Source organism: Barbus barbus, assembly GCF_936440315.1.
Source record: "Barbus barbus genome assembly, chromosome: 28".
In the NCBI taxonomy this organism is placed as follows: domain Eukaryota; kingdom Metazoa; phylum Chordata; class Actinopteri; order Cypriniformes; family Cyprinidae; genus Barbus; species Barbus barbus.
In genome coordinates this window covers 19,824,986-19,837,781 of record NC_136756.1, presented here as the reverse complement: position 1 = coordinate 19,837,781, position 12,796 = coordinate 19,824,986, and the positions used below count along the sequence as shown (strand labels likewise).

The window sequence follows — 12,796 nt, the reverse complement described above, 5'->3', positions numbered from 1 at the left end:
TAACGTGATCAGCTCTGTTTACTTCCATTCAGCAGACTCACAGTGACAGAGGAGGTGCAACCATATTATAACGTATACATGATTCAAGATATTTGCAAGTTCTTTTTTTTTAAAAAAAGGAAGTACTTTCTTTCTAATAAGCTCTGTAGTAGGTGCAGTGCTGTGGAAAAAAGCAATAAACCACAAAGGCTGTGCAGTAAAGTGAGAGGGTGTTGTTGGCACGATGGTCTCGAGTGACTTGCATGTAAAAAAAAATCAGTAACGATATGATTGAACACACAAATGTTCAGCTAATAATTCAATTTCTGGATTAAAATCATAATAGTTTTTCCGCCAGGTAATAAAATGAATATGAACACCCAACCCTGTTATAGAACCTAAACTTTCCTTTTTGTCTATAAGAAAGAGTTTACAGACTAGAAGTTTTCATTTGAATAAATTTTGATGTGTTTTCAGCTACTGCACATGAAGAGCAACAAGTATTTGACGGTGAATAAGCGTCTTCCAGCATTGCTGGAGAAGAACGCAATGCGTGTCACTCTTGATGGGACAGGGAATGAGGGATCCTGGCTTTTCATCCAACCTTTCTGGAAGCTCAGAGCCAATGGAGACAATGTAATTCATGCATGCATATACAAGCGCACAAGAAACTCAAAAGTCACACTGTATGAACAAGGTCATAAGGGTAAATCGTATGAAACTTGTCAAAAACATGCCTGAGTGATTTTTTTTTTTACGCTAATATCAGAATAAACACAAAAAATTGCATACAGTTGAAGTCTGTTTTAGATCTATTAATTAATTATTATATTTCGTTACAACTGAAACTAAAATTAAAACATTGAAAAAACATTTTGTTACTTGAAGTAAAATAAACGTTAACTGAAATAAAATCTAAAAAAACTTTTTTATTTCAGCTAGTTTCCAAGGCAAAATTGCCCATTTTAATTTTAACTAACTTTATATAATAAAATAACTAAAACTAAAACTGATATAAAAAAAGCTATATAGACATGAAATAAAAAACTCAACAAAATTATTGAAACTTCAACCAAATTTAAAAAAGAAAATGGGAAATGCAAAAATAAAAACACAAAATATTAATACAAACTATAATAGGATTGCTATGATACTAGAATAACACTGCTTCCTTCCCATAGCTTTTGTAACTAATGTAAAAATAAACAAATTATGTACAACTTTAAAATATAAATGACTTAAATCGGGTATTTACATTATGCAGTATTTGTTTCATTTGTTCTGAATTTATTACTGTAATATTTTTACTGTAATACATTAAAAAAATACTGTATTAAAGATAATTAAATGAAAATCACAGAAATAACATCTGAATGCCTTAAATAAGCTATGTTTCTGTATGTAAAATGCTTTTTACGTATTTTTCTTTTAGTTTTGGGTTGCAGTATAACCTTGCATGCTTTTATGAGATTCACCTTTGTACCTATATTCACTATGTACCTATATACACATGCACCTATGTTTTTTAACGCCACACATTTACCTGCACACCTAATAATTACATATCCTAGTCTATACAAATATAGGCACACATACTCAGCGCACACACAGCCCACATACACACTCGTAAAGTTAGGTAAAATGCATGCAAATGACCCTATACACATATAAACTGGTTTGCCAAGCTAATCCGACTTTAAATGCTTGTAGATTGCTTCTCCCTTGTGTAAACTGATAGAGATGTACATATTTGATCTTTAGATATCTGTGGCTGTGACAGTCATATTGAGCCCCTCACTGAATCGTTTGTACTCCATTTCAGGTGGTAGTTGGAGATAAGGTGATCATAAATCCTGTGAATGCTGGACAGCCTCTCCATGCCAGTAGTTACGAGCTTCCCGATCACCCAGGGTGCAAAGAGGTGGGCCTGTTTGAGAAGACATGATCAGTTTGCCTTTAAGTTCTTTGTCAACATGCCTGTTAAGTAGACAGATGGATTGTGGGTGATCGTATGCAGCCCAGATGATTGTTAGACACATTTACTTGTGGCTTAACTTGAGACTGTGAACTAATTGTTGTCATTTCTCTAAAATGTACATGTTTTCTGAGATTAGTAATGGTTCTGTGAGGGAAAGTCAGCAAAATAAGCTGAAATAAGTGCCACTGTCTTTTAATAATGTAAGACTCCCCCCTACAGATCAATTCAGTCAACAGCAACACCAGCTGGAAAATCAGTCTGTTTATGATGTTCAGTGACCATAAAGATGAAGTCCTTAAGGGAGTAAGTGCAACGAGCACATGTAAAAGTCATTATTACAAACCTGTGCTTTTGCTTTTGCAAACCGGCTTTTGCATACACAATAGCCACATTTTCAAACCAATTTTATGATATATATGCAAAGCCAAGGCAGTCATGTTGATAATATTCATGCTATTCATGCATAGGGAGATGTGGTGAGGCTTTTCCACGCAGAACAGGAGAAGTTTCTGACCTGTGATGAGTACAAGTCTAAGCTGCACGTGTTCCTGCGCACAACTCTGCGTCAGTCTGCTACTTCAGCCACCAGCTCCAATGCATTATGGGAGGTTGAGGTAAGAGCCTCCTTGATTTAGCAGACTTCCTGCTAAATCCTGGTAGGATTTAGATTCGGATGTGTGTGGGACTGTATCCTCAAAAAAAGCAAAGAAATGTATTCAAAATAGATTAATGCTAGGATATTAGCTGTTTTAAAGTTTAATGTACATATTATATCATGTAATATTTTTAGAAGCCTGTTACCTGATTCTTTTGATATGCTGTTAAGTTGCAATCATGAGTGATAAAGTTATCAATTTTAACTTTTAAGAATACATTTTTAAGGTCCAAAAATGTTTTGAAAGGTGCCTCCAAAGTGACAGTGTTTGCTTGTTGGTTGTAGGTGGTTTACCATGATCCGTGCCGTGGAGGAGCAGGACACTGGAACAGCCTGTACCGATTCAAACACTTGGCTACAGGAAACTATCTTGCTGCTGAAGTAAAACTCTCTGCATTTAGAGTAATCTCATAAATGGTTTCATAATATTAGAATGACTTATTTACGTAATTGATTTGTGTTGCAGGAGAACCCAGGTTATAAAGAAAACAGCAATGATATAGAGGTAGGTAAAAATGACATGTTCTGTATGACTTATTGCTATATGGCATGGTAACCAATGGAAAAACGTTCTGGTAGACATCTGACAGTAAGACTTAGATCAGGAGTTCATGAGATGTTAAAAATGAGATGCAAAGACTGTTCCTATCTTATTTGTTCTGAAAAGAGCTTTTTGCTCCAAAAAGTCTCTTACTTGTACTTTGTCCATAGGTGGATATTAGCCGTATCAAGAGAAGCCTAGGAGAAAGGATAAAATACAAGCTATCTGCTGTGCCTCATGGGAATGACATTGCCTCTCTATTTGAGCTGGACCCCACCACACTGCAGAAGACTGATTCATTTGTGCCACGGTATTCAATTCTATGCTTTACTCTCTCTCTATTTCTTATGCTGCATTCTGTGGGATAACAGAATTTGTTTGATTAAGAACTTGATTATTCATCTTCTCAATTTCCAACAGAAATTCTTATGTTCGATTCCGTCACCTGTGCACAAACACTTGGATCCAAAGCACCAACATTCCCATCGACATTGATGAGGAGAGGCCTATTCGATTAATGGTGAAGAACTTTCTCTGTACAATCTGTCTAACCCTCACTTCTTAATGTTAAGAATTCTTTATATATTTATGTCTGAAACATTTTCACTTAATTTTATACCAGGTAAATTTGAAAACATAAGTTGTATGTTTTACTGCTGCATTTATTTATTTATTTACTTACTCTGCATTGTTGCATTGTTACTTACTCTGCAAGTGTTGTATATCACATAATTTAATCATTTTAATTAATAATAAAGGTCGGTAATATTTTACAAATGTTTTTGAAAGAAATTTCTTATGCCAAGGCTACATTTATTTGTAACCTTACAGTAAAAATAATACTTTTGTGAAATATTCTTACAATTTAAATCAGTTTTGTGTTTTGGTATATCTATTTTAATATATTATGTTTGATGTAATATTTTTAATTTTATGTTATTGTATTTATTTTAATATATTTTAACATGTAATTTATACATGTGATGGCAAAACTGAATTTATCTTTTTTTTTTGTGGAAACTAGATATATTTATTTCAAGATTCTTTGATGAATAGAACACACTATATATATTATATATTTATTTTAGTCTTCCTTTTTTTCTGACTCTTTCTCATCTCTTCCTCTTTTTCTGCTAGCTGGGCACCTGCCCCACCAAAGAGGACAAGGAAGCCTTTGCCATTGTCTCTGTGCCAGTCATGGAGATTAGAGATCTAGACTTTGCAAATGATGCCAGCTTCATGTTGAGCACCGTCGTCAAAAAATTCGACTTCGGTTTCCTCTATCCTAATGACAGAAGGTAGAGTTGACACAACACTCAAAGCACCGAACCAAAGTCTCAGCCTGAGGTTTTAGGCCCTAAATAGCTATGGTTTTTACTTTGTAAATATTTGTAAACCTATTGTAGAATATATTGTGTCAGAGCTTCATGCACCTTCTCTATGCAAAGGTATGCCATTAAACTGCTGGAGGATGTGGTTTTCTTTGTCGTCGATCAGTTTAACAATGGCCAGCCAGCCCTGGAGGTGACAATGAACAAGCCAAACCGAGAGAGACAAAAACTTATGAGAGAGCAGAACATTCTCAAACAGGTCAATTGGAAAATTATAGTGTTGTCTACAGTTGAAACATCATTTTTGCTGAATGATCTAGTGAATGATCTTGCTGTCTCTATTTCTGCTTAGATATTTGGGATCATTAAAGCCCCATTTAAACAGAGGGACAGTGATCCACCTCTGCTAACATTGGATGAGCTGTCTGACCAGAAATACGCCCCCTATCAATACATGCTCAGACTGTGCTACAGGGTGCTGCGTCATTCACAAGATGACTACCGTAAGAATCAGGTACTCCAATCCATACTAACACAGGTGCTCAAGAATGGTAAACTGGCATTCAGACTTCCTGGCAAACTAGAAAGAGCCACAAGGCAGCATTCAGATGGGGATTTGTCTTACAGGAACACATAGCCAAGCAGTTTGGAATGATGCAGTCTCAGATCGGCTATGATATTCTGGCTGAGGACACCATCACAGCCCTGCTACACAACAACCGCAAACTGCTGGAGAAACACATCACTAAAACCGAGGTGGAGACTTTCGTCAGTCTGGTTCGTAAGAACAGGGAGCCCAGGTTAGTGTTTCCATCAGATGAACCATAAAGTTATGGATTTAAAATTGTAGTTTACAGGTCTGAAAAAGTAGTGGAAATTAATACAGTCTTTAAAGTTATAAAAATGTATTTTGCTAGGGTTAAAAATGCTCATTAGTGTGTAATGTCAATGAAAAAAAATTAATTGGAGTGAAAAATCATGAAAAGTATTTGCTTGGTAATCAATTTATTGGTAAATTTTGAAGCTCCTTCCTATTTCCTGCATTATTTCTTCTGCTGCTAAAAAAATGCAGAGACTTTTGTTTTTACAGAATAAATATTGTGTAAATATTATTGCTTATTTCATGCATGGATAGAGCTTAAGTTGCTTATAATGTGCATTTGAAAACGCAACACGCACAGCCATCTTTGCAAATTTGTAATGAGAATCATTTATAAATCTGCTGTCAATAAAAGAGAAGCTTTAAAATCTCCCTGTGGGTTCCGCTAAAATAAAAGCTTTATGGTTCAACATTTGAAAGCAAAAAGTTTAAGAGAGCTACCAAAATTTGTATATTGTTAGAATTTTACTGCTGTTCTGTAGATTATTATTATTATTATTATTATTATATAATATTGAATGGGGGTGAAATAAAACAGTTTTTCTTTCTTTTTTGTTTTTGTTGTCTGTAAATGTCTATTCCATGTTTATTTTTTTCATTTCCAGGTTTCTGGACTATCTATCAGACTTGTGTGTTTCCAATAATGTTGCGATCCCAGTAACTCAAGAGCTGATCTGTAAATGTGTGCTGGATGCCAAAAACCAGGATATTCTCATGAAAACTGAGTAAGTCTACAAAAATATTACGTAGTGGGTCTGTCTTATGTATGTGCTCATGTGAGTTCCGTGTGTGTTTGTGAAGGCGGCGAGCTGCTAAAGAATCACAGCACACCTCTGAGTACTTGGAAGAGTTTGGAGAGGAGGATGAAATTTGGCTGATCTGGTCTGAGAAGGAAAATGAGACCCATGAGAAGAGCATTCGACAGCTTGCCCAAGAGGCCCGGCAAGGGAATGTGCATGACGAAAATGTGCTGACATATTACAGGTAATGAAAAGGAGAAATAAACGGTCAGTTAATTAAACCCTTTATTAAATTATTATCATAAATGGCATACTGCAATAATTAAATAATCTTTTTGTGCTGTCAATTTAACGTGAGGAAGTAGTACTGTCAGCTGTATAGACTATAGCTGATTGTACTAAATGAACATGTTAAATTGACAGCAGATTATTTCACAATTTTATTATTGCTGGGAAAAAAACATCTCTTTACAACTCCACGAATTGTTTTTTTCTAGGTACCAGCTCAAACTGTTTGCACGAATGTGTTTTGATCGCCAGTATCTGGCCATAGATGAGATCTCAAAGCAGCTGGATGTGGAGCTGATTTCCCTCTGCATGATGGATGAGACTCTTCCCTTTGACCTGCGGGCATCTTTCTGTAGACTCATGCTACATGCACACGTCGACCGTGACCCTCAGGAGCTTGTGACACCCATCAAGTTTGCTCGTTTGTGGACAGAGATCCCCACATCTATCAGCATCAAAGAGTGCGTCCATATGCCCACACAATCACCTTATATATGACTTAATATTACATTTTTTAAAGCATACTCAGCTACACTATAATTCAAAAGTTTGGTGTCTGTAAGATTTTTGTTTTGTCTCTTAAACTCACCCAAACTGCCTTTATTTGATCAAAATATCATTAAAATAGTAGTATTGTGATGTGTTTTTATTTAAAATAACTTTTTTTTTTTATTTTTTATTGTAATATATTTTGAAATGTGATTTATTCCTGTGATGGTAAAGCTGAATTTTCAGCAGCCATTACACCAGTCTCAAGTCACATGATCCTTCAGAAGTCATCTGATATGCTGAATAAATGTATTGATTTGTTTTGAAAAAAAATAACCCCAACCTTTTGAACGGTAGTGTATGTAAATACATGAAACTTTTTATATTGCAGTATGCAATCACTGTTTAAACGATGAAAGGTGTAATTATGCTGTTTTCTGTTATAGTTATGACTCTCACTTGGACTATTCACGAGACAATAAAAAGAACAAGTTTGCCAATACGATGGCTTTTATGGAGGAGTACCTCAACAACGTTCTCATTGATGACCTACCTTTTGCCAATGAGGAGAAAAATAAGCTTACATATGAGGTACAGTTATATATTATATATTAAAATGAAATGTCAAGACGACACGCGTTAACATGTAAATAAATATGTAAATGTTAACACTAATATTCCTAAATGACATTCACATATTTGCTTGATTTATATGGTGTGTAGGTGGTGAGCTTGGCGAGACATCTCATCTACTTTGGGTTCTACAGTTTTTTTGAGCTTTTGAGGTTGACTCGCACCCTCCTGGGAATCATAGACTGCACTCCGAGCAATGCTAACATCAACCCAATGTTTAGCGATGATGGCAGTGGTTAGTATTCAAAAACAAGAATAGTTTTTAGTTATATATAAGGTTCCAGACTGAATGACATAAATACACTTTCTAGAATTTCAGTGTCCAAAATGACCAATAAAACGGTTTCATCTTCCTAGGCAAGAATGTCAGGCGATCCATTCATGGCATGGGGCAGATAATGTCCACCATGGTGCTAAACCGCAAGCCATCCCTGTTCTCCGGCCCTGGTCGCCCTGGTGCTCTAGACAGCCAGGCCGGCAGTAAAGATAGCATTGACACACGGGACATCACTGTCATGGACACCAAACTGAAGATCCTGGAGATATTACAGGTAGATGCTGTCGAAGATGGCAACAGCTTCATGCCGTCAGTGCTGGCAATATCTGAAACTCCTAATGGTTTTGTGCAGTTCATCCTCAGTGTACGCCTGGACTATCGGCTTTCCTTCCTGCTCTCTGTCTTCAAGAAGGAGTTTGTGGATGTCTATCCTATGGGTGATGCAGATGCAACGCATCATACGGAGCATGAGGGTAATGATGTTTAGATAAATATTCAAAATCTTGTAAGTGTGACAACCTGACTACTAATCAAATAACATTTACAATACTAATATAATCAATTAACACTCTCTAAAATTGCATTATATTCAAATAACAACATAACAATTCTTCCATTCTTCCATGTACTAACCCCTCTACTCTATTTTTCATCTTCGTTTTTGTGTTTGTCTCAGAGCCTCGTTCTGGTGAGAGTGGCAATGTTTCATCATTTCTTGATTCTTAAAATTAATTCCTTAAAGGTGTAGTGTGTAATTTTTGATGTTAAAATACTGTCTCCTATCACCAAATATGAATATGCAAAGGAACTATTAGTAAGTAATTTTTACATCGAAAAAATTAAATTTCTGTAGTTTCATTTGATGCCGCTGGTGGCTCTGAAATTACACACTTCAACTTTAATGGATGACCATTTTAAATCTAATTAAATTTAGGTTAGAAGTAGAAGTAGCCATGCTTGAATTTGTTTTCTGATTGTACATTTGTGTTATTTATTTATTAATTAATATTTTAAACAGCTTCCATCAACCTCCAGCTCATTGGAGAGCAGGCAGAGGCCATGTTTGGAATCGGGTATGTTAATGAACAAATAATTCTATTTCCATGTAACTGTTCATCGTGTGTGTGACCCTTGTGAGATATGACCTCTCTTTGACTTTACTCTGACCGTACAGTAAAGGAAACAGCATTCTGGAAGTGGATGATGAAGGGGGTCGAATGTTTCTGCGTGTTCTGATCCACCTCATCATGCATGACTACCCTCCGCTGATTTCTGGGGCTTTGCAGTTGCTCTTCAAGCACTTTAGTCAAAGACAAGAAGTCCTCCACACCTTTAAACAGGTAGAACATATAGCCCATTTAAACATATACAAACAAATTGCTTTTATTGGTAAAAAGGTGTGCCTCAAGGGGCAGTCATGGCCTAATGGATAGAGAGTCGGACTTGTAACCTGAAGGTCGCTGGTTCGAGTCTCAGATCCGGCAGGGATTGTCGGTGGGGGGAGTGAGTAACCAGCACTCGCTCCACCTTCAATACCACGACTGAGGTGAAACCCTTGAGCAAGGCACCGAACCCCCAACTGCTCCCCGGGCGCCGCAGCATTGGCTGCCCACTGCTCCGGGTGTGTGTTCACAGTGTGTGTGTGTGTGTGTGTGTGTATGGGTCACCACGTGACACGTCACTTCACTTTTTCACTTTCACTTTCTAGACACCTCCAGGTAAAAAATCTGCAGGTAAAGCCCATCCCTAGATGTGCAAAATGTGCTGACCATACAATTTACATTTTAATGCTCATTTGCATGCAGCAAATCAGTTCATGTGGCACAAAATGGAAAAAGTACTCTTTCAAGTGGTTGAAATGTTTGTTCTTCTCAGGTCCAGCTTCTCATTTCAACTCAGGATGTGGACAACTACAAACACATAAAACGAGATCTGGATCTTCTGCGCACCATGGTGGAGAAGTCTGAGCTTTGGGTCATAAAAAAAAGTAGCTCTGGTGGAGATGGGAAGAAAGACAAGAAAGACAAAAAAGACAAGAAAGACAAGAAAGAGGCTGTGCCAGTGAGTCATGCATGTGGGATTATGTATAACAGGATAATTAGGTGAAATAAGCTTATTTTTATTTTCTTTTTCATGCAGGTATCTCCAGAGGAGGAGAGCGATACAAAGAAGCAGAAGGTTGAAAAGAGCAATGAAAGCTACCAGAATGTCAAAGAGGTGATATTTTTGCACATGTTCTTAGTGTATTTGTCTGTTGATCAATAATATATTAGATTAATTACAGTGGGGTCTAAAAGTCTGAGATAGTATATTGCACTACTGTTCAAAAGATTGGGGACAGTTTCTATTCATCAAAGAATCCTGTAAAAAATGGATCATGGTTTCCACAAAAATATTAAGTGGTACAACTGTTTTCAACATCAATAGTAATTATACGAATAAGCAAATTAGAAGGATTTTTTTGAAGGAACATGTGACACTAAAGATTAAGGTAATGGCTGCTAAAAATTCTGCTCAAAGTCGTATTAAAATAGAAAAGTTATTTTAAATTGTAATGTTTCACAATAATACTGTTTTTACTGCATTTTTGATTAAATACCTGCCTTGGTGAACATAAGAGACATCTTTCAAAAACATAAAAAAAAATCTTACTGACCTCAAACATTTGAACAGTATATTATGATAATTAAAGTTATTACTTTTTTGTATGCATATATTAGTTTTTATATTTTGTGTTCAGTATAGATGGAAACTTGGTAAATGAACAAAGCGGTATTTTTTGCAATAATGAAATCTTTTCTCTGATCTCCAGATTTTAGAGCGTTTGAATAAAATGTGCAGTTTAGGTGTATTTAAGAAACAACAAAGGCTGTTGAAGAACATGGGTGCCCACAAAGTTATGCTTGACCTGCTGCAGATCTCCTATGATCGGGTTTGTGGTCTTTTTAAAACAGATAAAATCTGTGGTTGATGTGAATCATGGTCTTGGGCTTGTCCCTCACTAAACACGTGATTCTTTTTTTTTTTTCTTTTAACAGAATGATACCAAAATGCTGGAGATCATCAAGTACACACACCTGTTCTTACAGAAGTTCTGCACAGGGAATCTGGAGAACCAAAACCTCCTCCATAAACACCTCAACCTCTTTCTCACACCTGGGGTGAGTGCAAAGCATGGCACTTAAAATAGCTTAAGATGCTTATCATGCTTTCATTGTGTTCTCTTTTCTGGCTTTTGTGTTGTCTCTCTCAGCTCCTCGAGGCAGAAACCATGCAGCACATTTTCAGTAATAATTACCAGCTCTGTTCTGAGATCAGCGAGACTGTGCTGCATCATTTCATCCATTGCCTGGCCACACATGGCCGCCACATTCAGTACCTCAACTTTCTGCACACCATCATTAAGGCAGAGGGGAAATATGTGAAGAAATGTCAAGACATGATCATGACTGAGGTTTGTTACTGTGATCGAATTAAAGTGACCTTGAGATACTGAACAGCATGTATTAATTTCAATCATTTGTAATCATTTTAAGAAACTGTGTATAATTACTTTTTTGTTATTCATTTTGAGATGTTTTGTATTGTATCATTGGTAGTTATATAATGAATTCAAGGAAATGTCCATTCAACTGGTCAGATGGCATCTTTTTTTTTTTCTCCATTAGCTTACAAGTGCGGGTGATGATGTGGTTGTCTTCTACAACGATGGCACGTCATTTGACACCATGGTGGAACTGATGACACAGTCTCGGGAAGGGGTGACGGACAACAGCCCTCTGCGGTACCATATTTCTCTGGTAGAGCTGCTAGCTGCATGTGCAGAGGGCAAAAACGTCTATACTGAGATCAAGTGCACATCTCTTCTGCCCCTGGAGGACATGGTGAAAGTAATCACACATGAAGACTGTATCACAGAGGTAATCAGATGATGGTAAACAAGAAATGAAAGCACTTATTCTTAAACAATGTGTCATGTTCTTTTTTTTACCACTTGTTTGTTACTAGAGCCAGTTAAATGATTAAATTACATTATCATTTATAGCGTGTTTGGGGAGAAAAATAAATGCCTGCTGCATATGATGTATCAGAAAACTTAGGAATCTCCTCTGTGTCATGCAGGTGAAAATTGCATATGTAAATTTTGTGAACCACTGCTATGTAGACACAGAAGTGGAGATGAAAGAGATCTACACCAGCAACCACATCTGGAAGCTGTTTGACAACTTCACTGTAGATATGGCTAGGGTGAGTCTTCTGTACCACTGACACTGTGTATAAGAATAAAGCGTTTCATTAACTTGGTTTAATTGGAATTCCAGGTGTGCTCCAACCGTGAGAAACGCATGTCAGACCCTGTGCTGGAGAAGTATGTGATTCAAGTGGTTTTAGACACTATAAATTCCTTCTTCAGCTCTCCCTTCTCAGAGAACAGCACCAGCACAGAGGTGAGGCATCAATGGTCTTTCATAGTCTTATTTCTGGTGTCTGCCACATGAGCCTTTATTCATCGTCAATATTACAGATGTTTTTGGTTGACGTTTCATTTTAGAAATTTAGTGAAACAAAACAACTAAAACTAGAAGTTTAGTCAAAGGAATTGCCATAAAAATCTTTATTCAACATTATTTGCATTTAATTAGAATATGTTCCAGTTACATGCACTTCTGTTCAAAAGTTTGGGGAAGATTTTTTAAAACTATTTTTGATAGTTCATTTATTGGATCAAGTTACAGTACAAAACAGTAACATTGTGAAATATTATTGCAATTTCAAAGAACTTTTTTGTATGTGAATATGTTATAAAATGAAATTTGTTCCTGTGATGGCAAAGCTAAATTTTCAGCGCTCATTACTCCAATGTCACACAATCCTTCAGAAATTTTTCTAATATGCTGATTTGGTGTTTAAGAAACATTTCTTCTTATCAATGTTTAATACAGTTGTGCTGCTTAATGTTTTTGTGAAAATACATTTTTGATGATCAGAAAGCTCAAAATAACAG

The 12,796-nt window shown here is 36.3% G+C and overlaps 1 protein-coding gene across 1 annotated transcript in view; it reads left to right on the top strand.

Moving 5' to 3' along the window:
* Positions 1-12,796, top strand: part of LOC306848382 (inositol 1,4,5-trisphosphate-gated calcium channel ITPR3-like) — a 34,126-nt gene that overhangs the window by 5,562 nt on the left and 15,768 nt on the right. Inside the window, exons 5-33 of the mRNA XM_079382894.1 lie at positions 457-615; positions 1,802-1,900; positions 2,177-2,260; positions 2,425-2,571; positions 2,898-2,993; positions 3,079-3,117; positions 3,324-3,463; positions 3,574-3,673; positions 4,291-4,451; positions 4,602-4,743; positions 4,837-4,998; positions 5,112-5,284; positions 5,970-6,089; positions 6,166-6,348; positions 6,602-6,853; positions 7,328-7,472; positions 7,605-7,749; positions 7,872-8,065; positions 8,144-8,264; positions 8,810-8,864; positions 8,966-9,131; positions 9,667-9,852; positions 9,931-10,008; positions 10,604-10,723; positions 10,830-10,952; positions 11,045-11,245; positions 11,460-11,711; positions 11,914-12,039; positions 12,114-12,239. Coding sequence (XP_079239020.1) covers positions 457-615; positions 1,802-1,900; positions 2,177-2,260; positions 2,425-2,571; positions 2,898-2,993; positions 3,079-3,117; positions 3,324-3,463; positions 3,574-3,673; positions 4,291-4,451; positions 4,602-4,743; positions 4,837-4,998; positions 5,112-5,284; positions 5,970-6,089; positions 6,166-6,348; positions 6,602-6,853; positions 7,328-7,472; positions 7,605-7,749; positions 7,872-8,065; positions 8,144-8,264; positions 8,810-8,864; positions 8,966-9,131; positions 9,667-9,852; positions 9,931-10,008; positions 10,604-10,723; positions 10,830-10,952; positions 11,045-11,245; positions 11,460-11,711; positions 11,914-12,039; positions 12,114-12,239 — 4,095 coding nt within the window. The remainder of the gene's footprint in view (positions 1-456; positions 616-1,801; positions 1,901-2,176; positions 2,261-2,424; positions 2,572-2,897; positions 2,994-3,078; positions 3,118-3,323; positions 3,464-3,573; positions 3,674-4,290; positions 4,452-4,601; positions 4,744-4,836; positions 4,999-5,111; positions 5,285-5,969; positions 6,090-6,165; positions 6,349-6,601; positions 6,854-7,327; positions 7,473-7,604; positions 7,750-7,871; positions 8,066-8,143; positions 8,265-8,809; positions 8,865-8,965; positions 9,132-9,666; positions 9,853-9,930; positions 10,009-10,603; positions 10,724-10,829; positions 10,953-11,044; positions 11,246-11,459; positions 11,712-11,913; positions 12,040-12,113; positions 12,240-12,796) is intronic.